We start from the raw sequence: 19,772 nt of genomic DNA on the forward strand, positions 1-19,772 counted from the left end.
AGCCAAATTAATGGTGTTAAATTTGCAAATTAATTTTAGTTCTGCTGTTTCTCTTTGAAGTCTGTTTCTGAAGTTTTTTTGTTCAAGTATAGCTATTTTCAAATCTGTTATAGACTGTCCAGGAAGATTGAAGTGTTTTCCCACTGGCTTTTGTGTGTTACCGTTTCTGATGTCCGATTTGTGTCCATTTATTCTTTTACGTAGGACTGTCCGGTTTGGCCAATGTACATGGCACAGGGGCACTGCTGGTACATGATGGCATATATAACATCAGTAGACATGCAGGTGAATGAGCCTCTGATGGTGTGGCTGATGTGGTTGGGTCCTCTGATGATGTCACTAGAGTAGATATGGGGATAGGATTGTCGCTGCTCATACAAGCCCTGTCTGCCCCCAACCAAAGCCCTGCCTCCACTCTTGTATGGGGCTGGCATTGCTGCTCCCCCACACATTCCTCCGCACCCCACTTTTTTGGCACAAGTGGGCATTTGCTCTTGTGATCAACTGATCAAGTTGGCAAGAGCAAATGGGACAAATGCCTACTTTTGCCAAAAAAGTCAGGAAGGCCGGAACTGCGCTTAAAAAAGGGACTGTCCCAACCAAACCGGGTCTAGGGTCACCCTATATATAAACTACTTGTAGGGTTTAATGAAAAGAAAATCTCCTCTGCTCCGTGTGAGTGTATGTGTGTGTTTGAGAAGGGCTTTAAGCTGTACTGATGAAAAGTGCTATATACACACCTACACAAATACGGAGTTTTCTCTCCCTCACACACTCTCTTTCGCTCACACACACCGTATGGATACAAAGACGCGAACTAGACTCAGGCATGGAAAGCACGTTCACTGGGCTTCAGCAGAGCAGTACTCTAGCCATTGTAACAATTTTATTGTAAAGTTTCGCACGCCCTGAAGAAGTTTACATGCACAATCTGGAATGTACACCCAAGAGAAAGGAAGGCTCGGGGGAATGGCTTCTGGAGGAAGGGCTCGGCTTAATTGCAGCCCCTGATCTCGTTCCGTTTCTTTCACCTCGGCCTCCCAGTCACTTTCACTTTGCAGCGGGACCACCCCCTCTAGCGAACGCTCCCCGGAGCTTAATTACACTCGCTGCCACTACGTGTCGCTGTTGTCAGCGCCTGCCTAGGGGATGGCACCGTGTTCACGGCTTGCCTGACACAAGTGTAGCAGGAGAAGGGGAGAGGGCGAGGGGGCCGCTCTGGCTTTCCAGCTCCTAGCTTCACTTACCGATCGAGGTACACAGGCGCTGGGGGGCGTCCCCTCCCCTGCGTGGAGAATATGCGCCCCCCGGCCCGATCCGACTGGATAGGTGTCTGTTCGCTGCTGCGAGGGTGAGGTGTAGCCACGCAGTAAAAGCAAACAGAAAAGTTCAGCTGGATCATGTTTCAGCATCAGCCCCTGCCCCCCTTTTAGTGCGTTTTTTTGAGGCTGGGTGGGTGAGTATTCATTTGGCAGGATTCAGACTTAGGGGGCAGGGTTTTGCTGGGTGTCTCAAGGGGGCAGTGGGAAAGCTCTCTGCCCCGCGGCACTCCCCGCCGTGGGGGGGGGGGGGGGACGGGAGCGGCCCCGCTTGGGACAGCGTCCGCGCGGGATGGCGGCGCCTCGCTCCCCGGGCTGCCTGGAGGAGGGGGGGGGGGATTTCCAGTCACGGCTCCTAGCGCTGGAGAATTACCCTTTACCAGAATAACTGAGGGAGGCAGATGCCGGCTCCTACCCAACGCTCCCGCGGCCACATAACCGCAGACTTCCCGACTGAGGTGCCGCGCAGCTCCGCCCCAGACAGACGGACGGAGGGACAGAAAGTTCCTGGCAACCACGCAGCTTCCCCCCGCGTGACAGCCAAGGCGCGCAGGCGGCGGCGCGGGGTCCGAGGGGGGCCGGCGGACGGGGCTCGGCGCGGCGGGCGATGCCCAGTTCAGAGGCGCCTCCGCGCTTTCCCCGTTAAAGGCAGGGGCACAGCCCCACTCGGGACCGGCTCCTTACGTCGGCGCGAAGCTGAGGAGCGAGCGAGCCTGCACTGGGGACGGGGGGGGGGGGACTCGCCGGGTTGCCAAGCGGACTTTTGTTGCTTTCCTCCCACTTGCGAGTGACTCGATCCCATCTGCCGGAGCCGCCGCCTCGTGTATGTCCCGTAGCCTTTATAAGCGGCGGCGCCGGGGCTGGCCGCCATGGAGTAGCTTGTGGACGCAGCCTGTGCACCGGGACGGGGCGGGGGGCAACAAGGAAACTCCGGCACCGCGGGCTGCTCCTGCCGTGGGGGGAGCGAGCGAGGGCGGGCCGGGGCGGCGCGGGGGAAGCAGAGACAGGTAACGGCGGTGCCGGGCTGGCGGGGCGGCGCCGGGGCCAAGCGCTTCCCGCGAAGGTCAGACCCGGAGAGCCGGGCGCGCCAGGGATCAGCCGCGGGGCTGCTGCCGGCCGGCGGGGGAGGGTTACGCGACAGAGGCAAGGCAGGTGCGAGGCAAGGAGGAAGCTGGCGCCTTCCCCTCTCCGGGTGCTTTAGGAGCCGGGAGGCGACTGAGCGCCGCTGGGCTCCCACGTGCCTTCCTTCCCTCTGCTGGGGCAGACTCGAGCCCGGGTCCTTGCGGTGAGACTGCGCAGGAGCTTCTCAACTTCCCTAGGGCAGGAGGGACGGACTGCGCTGGGTCCCCAGGCTCCGGCAGGGCAGCAGGCACAGCCCGCTCGTTTGCAAGCCCCTGGGGAGCAGGCTGCCTCTCTGGGCAATGGGTCCCCAGCGCCCTGTTGCCGCAGCCGCGTAGTGGGAAGCGGTGACTGCGCATGCCGGGGGGGGGTTAAACCTCACTCACGCCAGCGCTTGGACTGGCTGGGCAATGAACGCTCGCCTGTGGCTGTAGCAGTCAGAGCGGGTGTTAAGGTGCAAGTTTTGGAAAAGTTTCCGCAGCGGGCTGTTCCCTACTGCCTCTCCCTGGGCGGACAGACGCCTCTGTTTACACAATTGCCCGCCGCCGGGATTTACTCTGCTGTGTTTCAGCGCTCAGGGATTACCCTCTGCTGCCACGCTGGAGATAAGAAGTGGGGTGGGATAGGAAGGGCCAGGGAGTCCTAGGAGTGCGCTCCTCCATGCAGCCGCCTCGCTTTCTCCATCCGTGTAGGCTACAGTGACTTTTAAGAATGGATCTGTGCGAGTCCCCCTTGCCTGGGCACTTCGGAGTCAGCACTGGCTGGACTGTGTAAAACGTGAAGGCAGCATGGGAGTACTTTGACTCCTGTAGCTTTCGGGCGGCTGAGCGGCTCTCTAGTCCGCACTGCAGGGGAGAATAAAGTTGCTGCTGGCAGGGCAAGTAAAAGGCAGATTGGGCCATCTCCTCAACTAGTGCAAATCTGACTTCACTTGAGCCCCGGCAATTTGCAGTTGGGAATCTGTTGGGAATCTGGTCCATTTTAAAATCTAAGGAGGTGGTGGGAAGGAGGAAACAGGGCACCCTGATTACATAATGTGCAAAGTAGCCTCTTTGCTCTTCCCCTGTAGTATTTCTGATTTCACCCCCGTGACTCGCCCTTCCCCCACCCCCATTTTTCTCTTTCAGTGAAATAGGAGTCCCCCCAAAGTGGATCATTTCTTTTCCTCTGATCATTCACTCTCCAGTTCAGACTTGCAATGAGTGGACTGAGGTCTCCTGTGCTGCTGGTGCTGGTGCTCTTAATGTTGTCAGCAGGTTATTGCAAAGAGAGAACTGACTCCATAGACCTAAAAGACAGGCAAAGCCTCTTCAATCTCATCATGGAGATTATTCAGGAACTGAAAAGGTACCACATGGAAGAGGACAACGGGGTGCAATACTTCTCCAACCACGATTATACTTTAGACCGAAGAGAAGTAGCTGATTATGGAGAGTACCAGGACGAGCAGAGAGCTGGTAAGTCTGCTCCTTTCCTTTCCTGGCAACTTTGCTCCCCTTGAAGGGGAAATCAGGCATCACTGTGCTAGTTCTTATAGGAGGTGCAAACCCCCTCAGGAGATCTGCAGACTTGCTTCAAAAATACAGAGGATTCCTACACAAGAAACTGGCTTTGAAAATCCCAGCGTAGAACTCCACTCTCACTTCAGTCTAATGTACTTCAGAAATGCATTAAGTTCAAAGCCAGACCTGCATGAGCTTTGGTTTTATACACTCTATATTTATAAAGAAGAACAGTGAGATGGACTGGGGTAAAAAAATCAGGGATGAAAAGTCCTGTTTATCCTAGGTCATGTAGTCCAAGGGCCTGTCTAGTGGATTATACTGTTTTAAATGGCCCTGGATTTGACCATCTTGCCATCTCCCTGGGGAGACTCCACAACCTAATAGATCCCACACCTGGAAGTTTTTCCTGCTAGGCAGCGTCATTCCCCTTTTTGCTAACCTTATTCATTCCTTTAGCTTTTTGGTACTTGCACCTTTCAAATATTTGTCAATTTCATCATTTGTCCCTCACCACCATAGATTTTAATTCTTTCCTCCTAAATCAGCCCCTACACCATTCTAATAATTTGAGTTGCTTTTCTTCAAGCTCTCTCCAGTCAGTGTTGTTTCTGGTAATAAGGTTTTTCAGAATTGTATGTAATATCCCAGATGCAGTCACATCAGACTGATGTAGAGAAGGGACAGTTATATGCCTGTTTCATGATATCCTGCTTCTATGCATGCAGCTCAAAATTGAATTGGCCTTTCTTGCTTCCCTATTGCATTGTAAATTCATGTCTAGTTTGTTGTTCACCATCTCTCCTAAACAGAATTACTGCCTCTCAATTTTCCTCTTCCCTTGAGTATCTAGGTTTGGGATTATTTTTCACTAGAAATTTCAGTTTACACTTTCCGAGATGAATCTCATTTTGTTATTTTCTACCCATCTCTTTTGATGTCTCTAGACCCCTTTGTATCTTTTCTTTGTACTCAAAGTGTTCACAGCTGCTCTTAATTTGGTGTCATGACTGTCATTAAAATGTGATTTTTAGCCCCTAATCTAGATAATTAGTGAAGATATTAAATAAAACAACCTAACAGTTCCCCATAAACTCAGAACAATAAGAACTGGTTCCTTTTTCTTAATATATGGTACAAGCTTAATGGGCCAAGTAACCAGTGCACTCTTGCTACAGTTGCACAGAGTAGTTAAGCAAAGCCAGCTGTAAACCCAGTTTTACAAGGAGGTTAAGCAGAGTTTATGGCCGTCCTGCATAAGCAAATCAGTGCAAAGCATCTGCCATGTACTGATGAATATGGCTCAATGAGAAAATCACTTCAGAAACAGACTAGTTGGTACAAGTGTCATTGGCTCTTGAAAGGGATGTTTTATTATTATTATAATGGAATTTATTCCCAGAAAAGCTGCTGCCACTGAAAAGAAACTATTGCTTGGAGCCCTCCTTTATTTCAGTCTTAGCATCACTTTCCCAGCGCATCTGTCCCATGGGAAACTTCTGAGAGAAGCATGTAAGCTTTCAATGCTTGTCATGACACAATTAGGTCAAATATGATATGGTAAATTTTACTCAGACTGACTAAAGTTAGAAGTAAACGAAGAATGACTTTTGAGAAATTTCTAAGCTCACCAGTGAATCAGATCTGGGTGGAAATGTTCTCTGATTTAAATGTGATAAGAGGTGCCTGGGGAATGAAAAGGCTGTGTAGGCATTTATGGTCAAATAAATAAAGTACAGTATCATATGCAATCAATGTGTCAGCATAGAGTTAGTAACTGAAAGCAATCAAAGATAACTGTAAAACAAGACACAAACAAGGGTTGACGCTAACATGGATTTCAGTAAACCAGTTTCATTTTGGCATCTGCTGAACACAAAATCCAGAGAAGCAAACCACAAGAGTGGGGAAAAGCAATTTGTTTATATTCCTTTCCTGTGAATTTTATTTAATGCTAGAGATAAAACAAGGACTGTTTCTAGATTTCCTGTAAATATAACAATTCGATCTCATGTTCACAATAGTTATTTCAGATAGTGCTTGTCAATACTTGCCTGTGTGACAAAACCATGCAGGTGCTTGTAGGAGAACGTTGCATAGACAGCCACAGAGCAGCCCAGAGAGCATTCCCTGGTGTGTCTTTGAACCTTTACCCCTGGTAGAGTCTGCACGGTTTCTAAGCACCAGTGATCTTAAAGACCTAGATAAGGGGTAGCCAAAATGTGGCCCACAGAGCCCTACAATGACAGTGACTCATGCTTACTCTCATTTTTAATGTGATTGTGGTGGGGCTGCTGGACACTAACGGTCCCAGCATTGTAATGCTCCATAGTCCTTTTAGCCGTCTCGCTATATGAAAGATAAAGGCAGCTGCAACTTGTTCCACTTTATGGCTCTCAATCTCCTAGTAAACAGTTATTTTGAGTCTCAGCTGAGCAAAATTTTGGCATCTCCTGTGGTTGCCCTACCATCCTGGACAAGTATATTTGCAGTGGAGTATAATTACTACTTTTTTTCCCCCCAACAGAAATAGTTCCTAGAGATTTGAGGATGAAAGACAAGTTTTTAAAGCATTTAACAGGTAAATTTAGATTTTGCATTGTATCCATCATTTCATACACATACCACCTAAGCCCCACTTCCCTTCTGGTAGGCCTTTTGTGCTGTGTTGACTCATGAGTTGTTCTTTTTCTGTATTTCAGGTCCTCTCTATTTTAGTCCAAAATGCAGTAAACACTTTCATCGGCTTTATCACAATACAAGAGACTGCACCATCCCAGCTTGTAAGTGCCATAAACCAAAGCTAACTTTTTAAAAAAAGAAAGCTATTAATTGGGGTGGCTACAGGAGATAATAGTGGCAATACTGTGCAACTATACACTGCCTTTCACTTAAAGGGTTCAGAGTGCTTTATGGATACTTATTGATCTTCACCTCCTGCCTGTGAGGTAAGTATTATCATTCTCAGTTTAGAGATGAAAAAATTGAGGCACAGAATTTCCAGTGGATATATTGTGTAAAATGATGGTTAAAACTGCTTTCTAGGATTCCAGGTTTATTGTCCCTTGATGTCTCCAAATCAAGTGCACTCAGTTTACCAGAAAAAAATTAATTGCTAGTGCTGCAAACTTAACCTGGGATCTGAACGCCAAGTGGGGCTATTTCCTTTTCATGCATCATCACTTGTAACACATACTCTACAGACAAATTATGGCATGTTACATTTTGGCAACTTCCTGTTCTTCCAATTATGCCCTCAGTGGCATCTTTGAAACCCTCTTGCCTTCCTCCAGTACATTTCCTAGTGCTTTGTGTGGTTTGGTAGTATCATAGATTTTAAAGGTCAGGTTTTATATATCAAGAACTACTGACACTTTAACTGTAACCCAGGCTGCTAGCTGTAGGACTGCAGGAGGTCTTTAACTGAGCACGTGAGCAATCTTTGAATAATTCCTTTTCCATCTGCACTGCACAGATTGTACTGTACAAAAAACAGATCACTTGACTGAACTTTGTAGGTATGAAACATTGTCTACCGTGACTGCTTCAGTTTTCCTCATTACAACACCACCACTTCTTATCTGTGTAACAAGACTATGCAAAGATCTAAAGAATATATTGTAGGGAACTATCCTATACTGCCGGAGGAAACAAGATGTAACTAGTCTTTTCTTTTAATTCTATGAACTCAAAGATATTTGGACACCTAACTTCTATTCATTTAAATAAGGGTTAGATACCTTTGAAGATCTGAGCCTCCAAGACTCTATTGCTCTGTTCCTCAATTGTTCGAGAAGGACAATTAGTTGGAGGACTGCACTATTATTTATCTTAGTATTAGTTCACTGAGAGCTGCATTTCAATGATGGGACAGTGCCATTTCAAACACCTAATTTGCACAATCAAATGCCATGATTGCAGCTTCAGATCCCGTACTTGTGCACACCATAGCTAGTTAGATGTATAACTGGCCATATATTCATACACACAAGCTGTCTGCATGCACAATTTTGCTGTTTGTGCACAGAACCAAAGAATTTGCAAAGAAAATGCACAGCAAATAGGCATCTAATATTTGAATGGTAATTCTTAAGCATATGGGGCCAAGGTCTACCCTGTTATAACCTAAGTCTTTAAATTAAAGTACTTACTAAAGTTAATTATGATAATTTGCACAGCACCTCTATCAATTTTATTTTATTTTTTGAAACCAAAATCAGTGATTTTAGCAGTGTCATTAAGTTATTGCATTTATGATTTTTTTCATGGCAGACTATAAAAGATGTGCCAGGCTTCTTACTCGGTTGGCAGTAAGTCCAATGTGCATGGAAGGATAAGGTAAGCTTTTTGAGAGAGGTAATAACATTCTACTGCATAGCAAAGCTGTGGATTTTGCATTGTGGACATAAAAAATTCATGAGTGTAAAAACAATCTTCCTTTGGCTAAGGTATTCCCTTTTCAGAGCACTTGACATAACTATCTTAATCTGGGAAAATACTGGCCATAAATAAAGGGTACCCCCTACTGGAAGGCATTATAAAGACCCACAGACATCAGCTGTGAATTATTCATAGCAGTATGCAGTTAGCAGATAGTGACCTTGCTTTTATAGAACAAAACACAGCAGCCATAGCTGATTTTTTTTCAAGTGAACTCAATGTACAATTGTGTGTATTGGCACTGGCTGCCCTTTCACATGCACAGCTTTAAATGTATTAGGTACATTTTAATATGGATTAATATACACATAACTATACATATGCAAGTTTTTAAAACATAGATGTCATTGGTATTTTTAGAATAATTCAGTTACCATGTACTTAAAACATTAAAAAACCCCAATATGTATGTTACTCAGATTTCTTTGGATTTCCATTATGTTCAACTTCTACTCCAAGGAGTTATTTTTTCTTGATGCACATGCTTAACTCTTTTTAGAGAGAATGGGAATTTCAGTGCACAAAAGGAAGAAAGTCCTCCCAAAATATCTATACCTCTAGGAGTTGACATCTTGTACACAAAGACTAGTCCATGTCCTGTCCCCCGTCAGCTGAGACAAAAATACAGTTGTATGTGATTTGAGAACTTTTAAATGAGGTTTTAATAAATTCTATATTTTAGTTTTCCCTGGATATTAATATAATACAAAGTCACTAAATGAAGGTGGCAGGTCAGAATTAGGACTTCAAATTAAGCCCAAATCTTTCCTCATGTTTCTTGCCTCTCTCACTTTCTTCCCTATTTTTCTGTTCATACAAGAGATAGCTTTACAAGTAAACCAAACCAGCCACAAATCAGGTCTGTAGGTTCCTGAGGTCCTATAGCTGGAGAACTGCCCCCTTTTCTGAAAGCTTCATTTACCCTTAGTAATGTAGTCACGGAGGCAACTCCATGATCCAGATCTTGCCTGGTTAAGGGAGAAATCACAGAACCTATTGCATATGGCACTTAGGCTCATGAGACTGATGTTGGGTATGTGAGGTAAATTCCTTGTTCTAGGTAAGGGAACTCTGCAGTTCTAAGGTAGTGAATTGTGCAATTCAGGGAGCTAGTTGGCACCTATCATCCATACATTCTACTGCAAGACACAGATGAAATGGTACTGCTACAAATACCTGCCAGTAAGCATAGATGGGGGAGCACATCCTAAAATGCATTATTTCTTTTCCCCTTTCCCTGAAAGTCTCTCTGCATCAACACCTCCCACTGGCATTTTATGAGTTTTCAGGGTGAGAAGGGACAGCTTCTTTCAGGGGCACTTGTCCACTCTGAAACTTGGAGAGTTTCTATTAGAAAATCCATAATGCCAGGGGCTTATACTCTCCTGAGAATGGGACATAAGGCGCAACCTCTGTTGGGTTGTCACTGATAGCAGCATAATTCTTGAGTGATTTGCTTTAGTGGGAAGGAGGACTGATTGTCATCACAGGTGCCTCAATATTTATAGATTTCACTAGCAAACTTGGAAGATCTATAGAGGACCATTCTTCCCTATAGAGATAATGCACTGAAACTGCCGCACAGTTCGACTTTTCCATGTAAGATACCTCCTCCTGTGGAAAAGCATGGTGGGGCTGTCATCATGTCCCATCAGCTCCCCAGAAGGAGCTCTGAGGAAGATCGTTCTCTTGCTCTTTTACACAAGCCCATCAAACCCATCTCTGTGCAGGCTGTGGATAATTTCTGTTGGAGCCAGCATTCTAGGTGCTTTTAAGAGATATTCAAAATTTTGCAACATAATGCCAATTAAATACATATACATACCAAACTGTAAAACCCATATCATATACTTAAGATAATTTAGCTAATAATCAAGCTCTAATAATCAGAATAAACAGCTGATATACAAGATAATAGAATGTAAACACGTCTTGCTTTTGCTGTCATCTTAGTAGCTACTAGTAAATCAAGAGTTAAGACAAACATTAAACATCAGGAACAAAGTTTTGCTTTGTTCTACCACTCTAAAGCAGTTACTTATGTGGAATTATTCCAGATTTACATGGGTCTAAAAGAGAGCGGAATTTGGCTCTAAATTCATAGTAGTTATAATGATGATAGATCTTTGGAATATTTTGCCACATTATGAGACATGTTTCATGTATACTCTTTCACTTTCCCTCACAATTTATACTCCAAATCCTTCCCCCCGCCATTTCATACTGCATCCTAAATTTAAGACAAAATTCATGGATGTATTCTTAATAAAAGTGCACAGCGATACATGGCTGCCTTTCCTCATTCGTTATTGCCATGCTAGCTTAAGTAGTGGTGTATAGGCAGTGATCACATATTTAGAAACGAATGAACCATACACTTGGAGGGCCCATTCTAGCAAAGCACTTAAGCATGTGCTTAACTTTCAACTCATGCTCAATGCTTTCCTGAATTAGGGCTTGAGGATAAGAGGACAAATTATGAAAATTCAGGAGAACTTTGAGATCTACAATATGTTTTTCTTCAATTTTAAAAAGAGGCTCTCTTGTTCTCAGTGGTGGGGAGTGGTTGCCTGCCTGCACTCACATCCCGCTATGGATAATGAATACACCTTTTTATTCCACAAGTTTAATATGACCGCACTGTAAATTCTTAGTTATCTTTAAATCATGCTTTTGGGCACCTCTGCCTAGTGGGAGATAGAAACAAACTCTTCATGGGGGCTGGCTATTCCATAAGTGCAGGGCTTCTTGCATATTCCTCTGAAGCATCTGGTACTAGCACCTGTCAGAGACAGGACACTGATAGAAGAACCACTGGTCTGATTCAGCATGAAAATACCCATGGTCCAAACTAATTAAATGACATTATTTTCAATTTCCATGTCTGGAGTATTTTGTTTATACAAGTCAAAAACAGTAAGAGCTAGGGATTACTATATTACCTGGTGCTTTTCATTAGTAGATATCACAGTGCTTTACAAAGAAAAGTCAAGTTTCATTATCCCTATTTTTGGTACTTTGTCTTGCTCAGTAGTTCCCACTTTTATTTCATTCATCCCTTCCTGGCAGCAGGCTATGGATGTATTAACGCTAGTGACTGTTTGGAAAGCTGGCAGGTAGCTTTTGCTTATTTGCTTTGGAGATGCATGGACATATGTCCATGTTTTGAGATTATTTTGGAAAAAGGTTAGATTTGTTTTGGATTTCTACTCACAACATGTTCGGGATTATCACAACTTCAAGGTAGGCAGGAGGCTTTCAGATTCCAGGAGGGAGATAAAATCAGTAGACACAAAGACAGCATTTAAACAATTGTTTCAGTGACAATACTTAACATTATGTACAATTTCTGCATAATACAGTCTTGAACAAAGGTGGATATTCACTAGCAAACCCAGCACAAGTTAGGCTGTGTGCTCTCAGGTTCAACAAAAGATTCTTAACATCCCTCTCTGCCATCAGATTCATAGAGCGACAAAAATCAATCTCGAGCAGTAGGAGTTCATTTACAGGTGCCAAAAAGGTTTAACCACATCCTCAATGAGAACATAGTCTCCTTTGTTCTTTGCTCAGCTGTTTATCTTAGACACTTGCACCACTGGCTGTCTATCCTTCCTTGTGAATTTTGGACACTGTTAAGATTTTCAGAAGTGACTAGTGATTTTGGGTGCCCAAACTGAGGCACCTTAAAAGGGTCCAATTATCAGAAAGTGTATGTCATCCATCCTCTGAAAATCAGGCCCCTTTAAGGTGTCAGGTGAAGAATCTTAAAATTGTGGGACCCCAAACACTTTTGAAAATCTTGGCTGGTGTCTGATTGCTATTCATTGTGAAGCAGAATAGCCTGACATTAAGTGTTATCTTTAGGCTTAATTTTTGGCTGGATTTCTAGCTCTTCAGTATGCACAACTCCTTTGTGCCTGTGAGTTTCCCATCCAGTTCCACAACTTGCATGTGGGGAAATCCCTGATTGCATATGCACCTATCAAGCCACATGCAACTATGATCCTACTTTTGGGGTGAAAAATACGATTCCCTGGGGTAGAGCCACAATGTCAGAGACGGGGCCTGTTAAATATTTTGTATACGGCTTGCTTTTTCTACTTGACTATAGTAAAACCGTAACATGCATATCATATTAGCCATCTCCCTTTTAGAGCATATTGAATTTTCTTAACATCTACTGAACTTCACAATGCAATGAGCCCTGAATATTACACCCTTCTGTAATTTTTTTTATTTTAACTGCTTAGCTATTAACTATTATCTTCATAAACAAAGATAATTAACAAGTTTTTTCATGCTTAGAAAAAAAAATTTTTAACCTCACCAAAAAAATAAAAAAAAAATAATCACTTTGGGGTTTAGAAGCAGCATGCATTTTCAGCTAATTTTTTCCTAGTGATTATGAGCCACTGAAAATAACTTAGAATGAAAAAGCCACATTCAATTAGAAGGGTCTGTCTACACACACAGTGAAACCAAAATAACTAAATTGGGTTTTATTAATTATTTGGATTGTGGTAGCACCTAAAAATCCCAGTCAAGGACCAGAACTCCACTATGTACAAATGCAGAACATGAAAGCCATTGCTGCAAAAGGTTTACAATCCTGCTATTTTTGATGCAAAGTTAATTTTTTACTGACTTGAGTTAACATCAAAATAGGATACTCAACTGAAAATAAAGAGTGTCAACACAGATTTGTACCAATATAATGAAAATATGTGAATTAAAAGTAATTTAATTATTTTGGTCCTGGTTTGTGTGTAGACAAGCTTTAAAATATTAGACCCTTAAAATTTAGACATAAAAATAACTTGAGAACATGGAAAAATAAAATACACCAGTTAACCAGTTTGTGGGGGAGGGATACCTCGGTGGTTTGAGCTTTGGCCTGCTAAACCCAGGGTTGTGAGTTCAATCCTTGAGGGGGCCATTTAGGGATATGGGACAAAAATTGGGGATTGGTCCTGCTTTGAGCAGGGGGTTGGACTAGATGACCTCCTGAGGTCCCTTCCAACCCTGATATTCTATGAACCTCTCATTTTGTAATAAATATCCATTAAAATGCATACTGTTGCTTTGCCTGCAAAGCTGCATCATGGAGATAATACTAAACTTCACAGTAGTTACAATGCTATGCATAATTACAACTTTAAGTCTGATGGTAAATAAATACCACTCAGAGATAAGTGTTTTGATAAGCTTCCATATCTCAACTACTTTTGACTTAACACTTCTAGCCCATTAGGTAGTATTTACATTATTCAGCTACCAGGATTCAATATGATTCAGTATTAGTCATTACTTCTCAGGAGATGTTCAGAGAAGGGTTAATACTAACATTCTATAATTTACTGGGGGGGGGGCGGGGAGGTAGATTTCCAGCAAATAAAAGGCCCACTGTTACAATTCCTACTTGAGTTGTCCCACTGTAGTCAGACTATACTAGTAAGACTAGGTCTCAAAACACAATACTAAATTTTTTGCTGTCATCTCTCCAGATCTTTTCTTTGAACTGAGTGAAAAAACTCCTAATCATAAGAACATAAGAGCTGCCACACTAACTCAGTGATCTATCTTGACCAGTATCCTATCTCTGACAGTGGCCCATATTAGAGCTTCAGGGGGAGTGTAACAGAACAGGGCAATTATGGAGTGATCCACCCCTGTATTCCACTCCTGGCTTTTGGTAGTCAGAGTTTTTGGGTCACTCTGAACATGGGGTTGTCTCCTCGTATGGAAGCTGTTCCATACCCGTGATCATCTCTGTTGCCCTACTCTGTCTCTTTTCCAATTCGAATATACCTTTTTTGAAACAGGATGACCAGAAATGCACTCATTATTCAAGGTGTGGGCATACAATGGATTTATATAGTGGCATTAGGATATTTTCTGTCTTATTTTTTATGCCTTTCCCAATAGTTCCTAACCTTTTTCACTGCTGTTGAGCATTGAGCAGAAGTTTTCAGAGAACTATCCAAAATCTTTCTTGGCTGGAAATAGCTAATTTAGAACCCATTACTGTATGTGTACAGTTGGGATTATTTTTTTCAATATGCACTACTTTGCATTTATCAACACTGAATTTGATATTTTGTTGCCCAGTCACCCAATTTTGTGAGATCCCTCTAATTTCTCGCAGTCTGCTTTGGACTTAACTACCTTGAATAATTTTGTATAGTCTGCAAACTTTGCTATTTCACTGTTCATCCCCCTTCCAGATCATTAATCAATATGATAAACAGCACAGGTCGCACTACAGAACTCTGAGGGACCCTACTGTTCATCTCTCTTTTGTGAAAACTGACCATTCATTTATTTCTACCCTTTCTTTTGTATGTCAACCAGTTACTGATCCATGTGAGGAATTTCCCTCTTATCCCATGGCTACTTTTATTTCTTTAAAAGCCTGAAAGATCTTGTCAAAGGCTTTCTGAAAATCCAAGCACACTATATAAACTAGATCATGCTTATCCACATGCTTGTCTATTCCCTCAAATAATTCTAATAGATTAGTGTGGCATGACTTCCCTTTACAAAAGTTATGATGACTCTTCCACAAAATATCATGTTCATCTGTGTCTCTGATAATTCTGTTCTTTACTATAGTTTCTGCTATCTTGCCTGATACACAGGTTAGGCTTACTGGTTTGTAATTTCCATAATCTCCTCTGACGCCCAGCATTACATTAGCCACTGGGCACAGAGGTGGATATCAGTAATTTTGTTACTAGTTCTACAATTTCATATTTGAGTTTCTTCAGAACTCTTGGGTGAATACCATCTGGTCCTGGTGACTTACTCTTTAGTCGATCAATGTGTTCTAAAACCTTTCCTACTAACACAATTTGGGACGGTACTTCAGATTTGTTACCCACACCAGAGCTATTCTTTTTGGGCATCTCCCCCCACATCTGCTGCAGTGAAGACCGATGCAAAGAGTTAATTTAGCTTTTCTGCAATGGCCGTGTATTGAGTGCTCCCTTTAACATCTCTGTCGATTAGTGGTCCCACTGCCTGCTTGGCAGGCTTCCTGCTTCTGCTGTATTTAAATAATTTTACTGTTAGTTTTTGCCTCAATGGGAGCATGCCTAGGCTCCTCAATCTTGATCCTGCCATTGGATCTATGTGGGCAGACCTTATGCCAAAACTATATTGGTAGTGAGATTTTAAGACTACAAAAATGACAGAACATTAATAGCATTGTTGATATGTACTCAGATTTTGATTTCACTACTGCATTTAGAAATTGATTTATTCTGAAAAACTAAGCTTAAAGTATTAAATATTTAAAACAGTAGAATTTTGTAGTTTTCAAAATCTGTTTTCCAGGCATAGAGCATCAAAGAGATAGGAATAGCACAGAGAAGGATGCTTTTCCAAAACACTAATCTGTAAGGTTTCGTTAGTGAGTAGTGCGATATGAACAGAACAAGAAATGTACTACCAGATTTTCCAGAGACAGTTGTTGCAAAAATCTTTATTTACTAACTCTGTTCAATCTGCCAGATGCATTTTAAACAGCTGAATTAAAATATGAAAATGATAAAAGGCAACTATCTTTTTCCTTTTCTTTTTTTTTTTAAACAGATATCACCATACAGAGAAGAGACACCAAGAACCAGGAGAAGTGCCTTGGAAACCAACAGGGAAATAGAACTTAATACCTTTATAACATATTCCATTGTGAACAAGAGGGTTTATTTTTGCAGATTGACAGACTATTTCCCATAATTCTTTTAACTGTTTTGTATGTTTTCAACAGTTTGCAGATCTACATTCTTTACAGTAGTATAACTGCCAGTAGTACTTACTGCTCCATACTTAAAAGTACACTCCACATTTGATGTGTAGTGCTGCCAAAAATTACATGAACATGTACCCTTCAGCCAGAAATTAATGTTCTGTTGCTGAATTCTGAGATTTGGAGGGATGTTTGTTTATATACCCAGAACTCTTAATGAATCTACTCCACAGCAGTGGTTTTCACTTGATATTCTTCATGCTTATGCAATTAAGAGACATTTTGGATAAAACAAACATGTTGGAGGGTCACATTGTACCCTTGGAGTACAAGTTACAAATTGCATGACAAATACAAAACACAATTCCAAGTGAACATGTTTTCTCGAGACAGAGGAGTGTGGATTTTGCATACACACACAAATATGCCATTAGTTTTCTGTTCAATAAATGTGTAAACATTCCAGCTAACGTGCAATATGTAAATACTGTAAATAACAAACATAAGTAATAAAGTGTTTGATATATTACATGATCTTCAATGTTTATTCTTTAAATGTCCCTTTAGAACAATGGTTTTCACAAACTAATGGATTTCATGTGGTTACTCATGATGTTTTAGAGCAAAATAATCTGTAAATTATAATAAAATCCAATGCAAAATTATATCAGGAGCGTAACCTGTGAAAAGGTTAAACGAAGACTGCATCAGGAGGTCTCACTATGAATTTCACTTTTCTTTAAAATCACCGACCCAACACATCTGGTGCATGGGTCATTTTATTTATGACCAAAAAACCCAAACCAAAAACCACACACTATGGAGCATTTCTAATAAATGCACTCCAGACACACAAGTTTTGACTCTTAAGCTTTCTTTCAAATAACCATCTATTTTGCACAAGTCCTTTAAATCATATTAGACTGTATGGTATAAAACCTTTGAGTATGATACAAGTAACTGGGACTAGGATTTTCATAGTTTCATAGAGTTTAAGGCCAGAAAGGACCTTTAGATCATCTTGTCTGACCTCCTGCATACCTCACACTATTAAATTCCATCCAAATACCCTATGTTGAGCCCAACTAAGTCAATTAAACCAAAGTATTTTAGTCCTCAGGAGACTAAACTAATGTGTGCCACAGGCAGTGAATAGGAGATACCAAGGTGCCACCAATGCCATGCCACAAAACTGATTAGGAGAGATGCTCAGATGACCCTAGAAGGCAAACCACACCCCAGGCTGCAAAGGATGACAAAAAGTCTTCAAGGTTCCTGCTGAACTGACTTTGGGGAAATTCTTGTGATCAGTTACATCCTAGGCAGCTGAGGAAGACACACTAGCCAGTCATCTGAGACAGAAAATTATGTGTATCAAATCAGAGTGCATGTCCACCCTAACTAGGAACCTGCATCTAGCTGTGGCATATCTCTGATGCATCGGGGAAGATGGGCCTTTACCCATGATAACTGATTTGGGGGGGAAATTCCTTCCTGACCCCCTGCAGGTGACCAATTGAAGCCCTGCTGCATGATATTAGATTATAATCATTATCAAATACAGAGCAATAGTGTTATGAGCAAACTGAAGACAATGTAAGCAAGCCTGTTCTCCCCAAGGCCTATGAAGGAAGGAGATTAACAACAGGGAGATTCATAGATTCACAGATTCCAAGGCCAGATGGCATCACCATGACTAGCTAGCCTGACATCCTGAACCTGAATTCTCCCAGAAACTGACTTCAAACATACCTTTCAGAAAAATATCTTTCTTCAAGGCTCCAAACAACAGTGAATCCACCACCTCCACTGACACTTCCCACTTAAATTTATGTTCCCAGTCAGTTGTGCTTAAACTTTTCAAAACTGGCCATTTGAAGATCCAAATATGCGCATTATTGGTTGGTGCCCCCACAAAGCACATATAACCACATCATGACCGCTGACACCATAAGTGCTAATTTTTAGGCCAGCAAAAAGTATGTATGCTGGCTAGCATATTATATGTCAGATTAATAACGTGTTATCCACACCACATGAATACATATTAGTATGTATTAAGCACAAATATTGTAACAGTAATATAGCATAAACTGGCCTATACCATAATCCTGTTAACTTATGCTAGGTATCTCATAACTCTTTGCAGTTGCTGAAGTAAGCATATGGTCTAAGCAGACAGGAAACCTGTCAAAAAAATCAAGATACATTCATTTTATGTCTTAATACAAACTAGGGAAGTACCTTCATGGACCAGTACCCGGAATGCTAGTCCAAAATAAAGATAGGAAGGAACAGAACAATAAGTTAAGGAATTGGGACAAAATGATGGGTTTGATTTTAGCGATGTGTAAAGAGATGTGTAAACTGTGAAATCATATAAATACCATCTAAAATGTATAACTTTGAGAGCACATCTTACGCTAAAGGTGAATGTAACATCTCTGCACAAGAGGGCTTCCCAGACACTGGCATCATATAGAACCTTTTTCCTGTAGTATGTTATTATTGGCTCATAGCAACAAACCTGACTGAAATTGGTTATTTGGTCTCTTGAGTATATTTTATAACAAACCAAAGTGTGGTCAAGCAATTGACTATGCAATTTACCAACAACTGGTAATTAACTCTTTGTCCATCAGAATGAGATCTAATATTGAGTTATCCTTTGCTGGGTGCAGGACTTTGTGTTAAAGAATCTTCATCTATCATTTTTAGGAATTCCAAGGAAGTTTTGTTGTTGGTCACATAAGATGCCAAGCAAATATTCCCCAGTATTCTTAAGTAAAAGAATTAAAGGTGTCCATATCCCATCAAAACTCCAATTGGATTTGAGCACCTAACCTCCTCAGGCTTCTTTTAGTAAGAGAAATCCATATTATGTGATTTATATCAGTGTTTCCCAACCTTTCCAGGCTACTGTACCCCTTTCAGGAGTCTGATTTGTCTTGCATACCCCAAGTTTCACCTCGCTTAAAAATTACTTGCTTACCAAATCAGAGATAAAAATACAAAAGTGTCACAGCACACTATTACTGAAAAATTGCTTACCTTCTAATTTTTACCATATAATTATAAAATAAATCAATTGGAATATAAATATTGTACTTACATTTCAGTTTATAGTATATAAAGCAGTATAAGTAAGTCATTGTCCGTATGAAATTTTAGTTTATACTGACTTTGCTAGTGCTTTTTATGTAGCCACTAGGCAAATATCTAGATGAGTTGATGAACCCCCCAGGGGTACACATTCCTCTGGTTGATAACCATTGATTTATGTGACCTCATGAGGCATTAACATGTCAACTGTCATCGACAGTTCTTACTACATTTGTAACAAAAAGTTCAGCTGGGAGAATAATGGGCTCCTATACAACACATTTAGGGCCAGATCCACAAAGGGACCCAAGTCTCAGTTTTAGGAGCTACTGCGATCCACAAAAACTCTGCTTGGCTTCTGCCTAACCCTGTAGGTATGAAAACTTGCTCAGAACCTAAAGTTTTGCTGTAAAAGTTTTCTAGGCGCCTAAATTTCTGCTTCTCGGCATGCTGCTTCACTTTAGGCCTCCAAACACCTGTCTCATTGCTACGCCCCAAAATAACCCACAAACCTGGGGAGCATCTATCTTGCCTGCAGGG

At 41.8% G+C, this 19,772-nt stretch overlaps 1 protein-coding gene across 1 annotated transcript; it reads left to right on the forward strand.

The window, feature by feature from the left end:
- Positions 1-3,596: 3,596 nt before the first annotated feature.
- On the forward strand, positions 3,597-16,083 carry ALKAL2 (ALK and LTK ligand 2). The gene is made up of 5 exons (XM_077812592.1): positions 3,597-3,895; positions 6,468-6,521; positions 6,643-6,723; positions 8,213-8,278; positions 15,977-16,083. Exons 1-4 carry the CDS (start codon positions 3,637-3,639, stop codon positions 8,275-8,277), a joined length of 459 nt encoding a protein of 152 aa, XP_077668718.1. The 5' UTR covers positions 3,597-3,636; the 3' UTR covers position 8,278; positions 15,977-16,083.
- The last annotated feature ends 3,689 nt before the right edge of the window (positions 16,084-19,772 follow it).

The sequence above is a fragment of the Eretmochelys imbricata genome, chromosome 3, assembly GCF_965152235.1.
Source record: "Eretmochelys imbricata isolate rEreImb1 chromosome 3, rEreImb1.hap1, whole genome shotgun sequence".
Lineage (NCBI taxonomy): Eukaryota > Metazoa > Chordata > Testudines > Cheloniidae > Eretmochelys > Eretmochelys imbricata.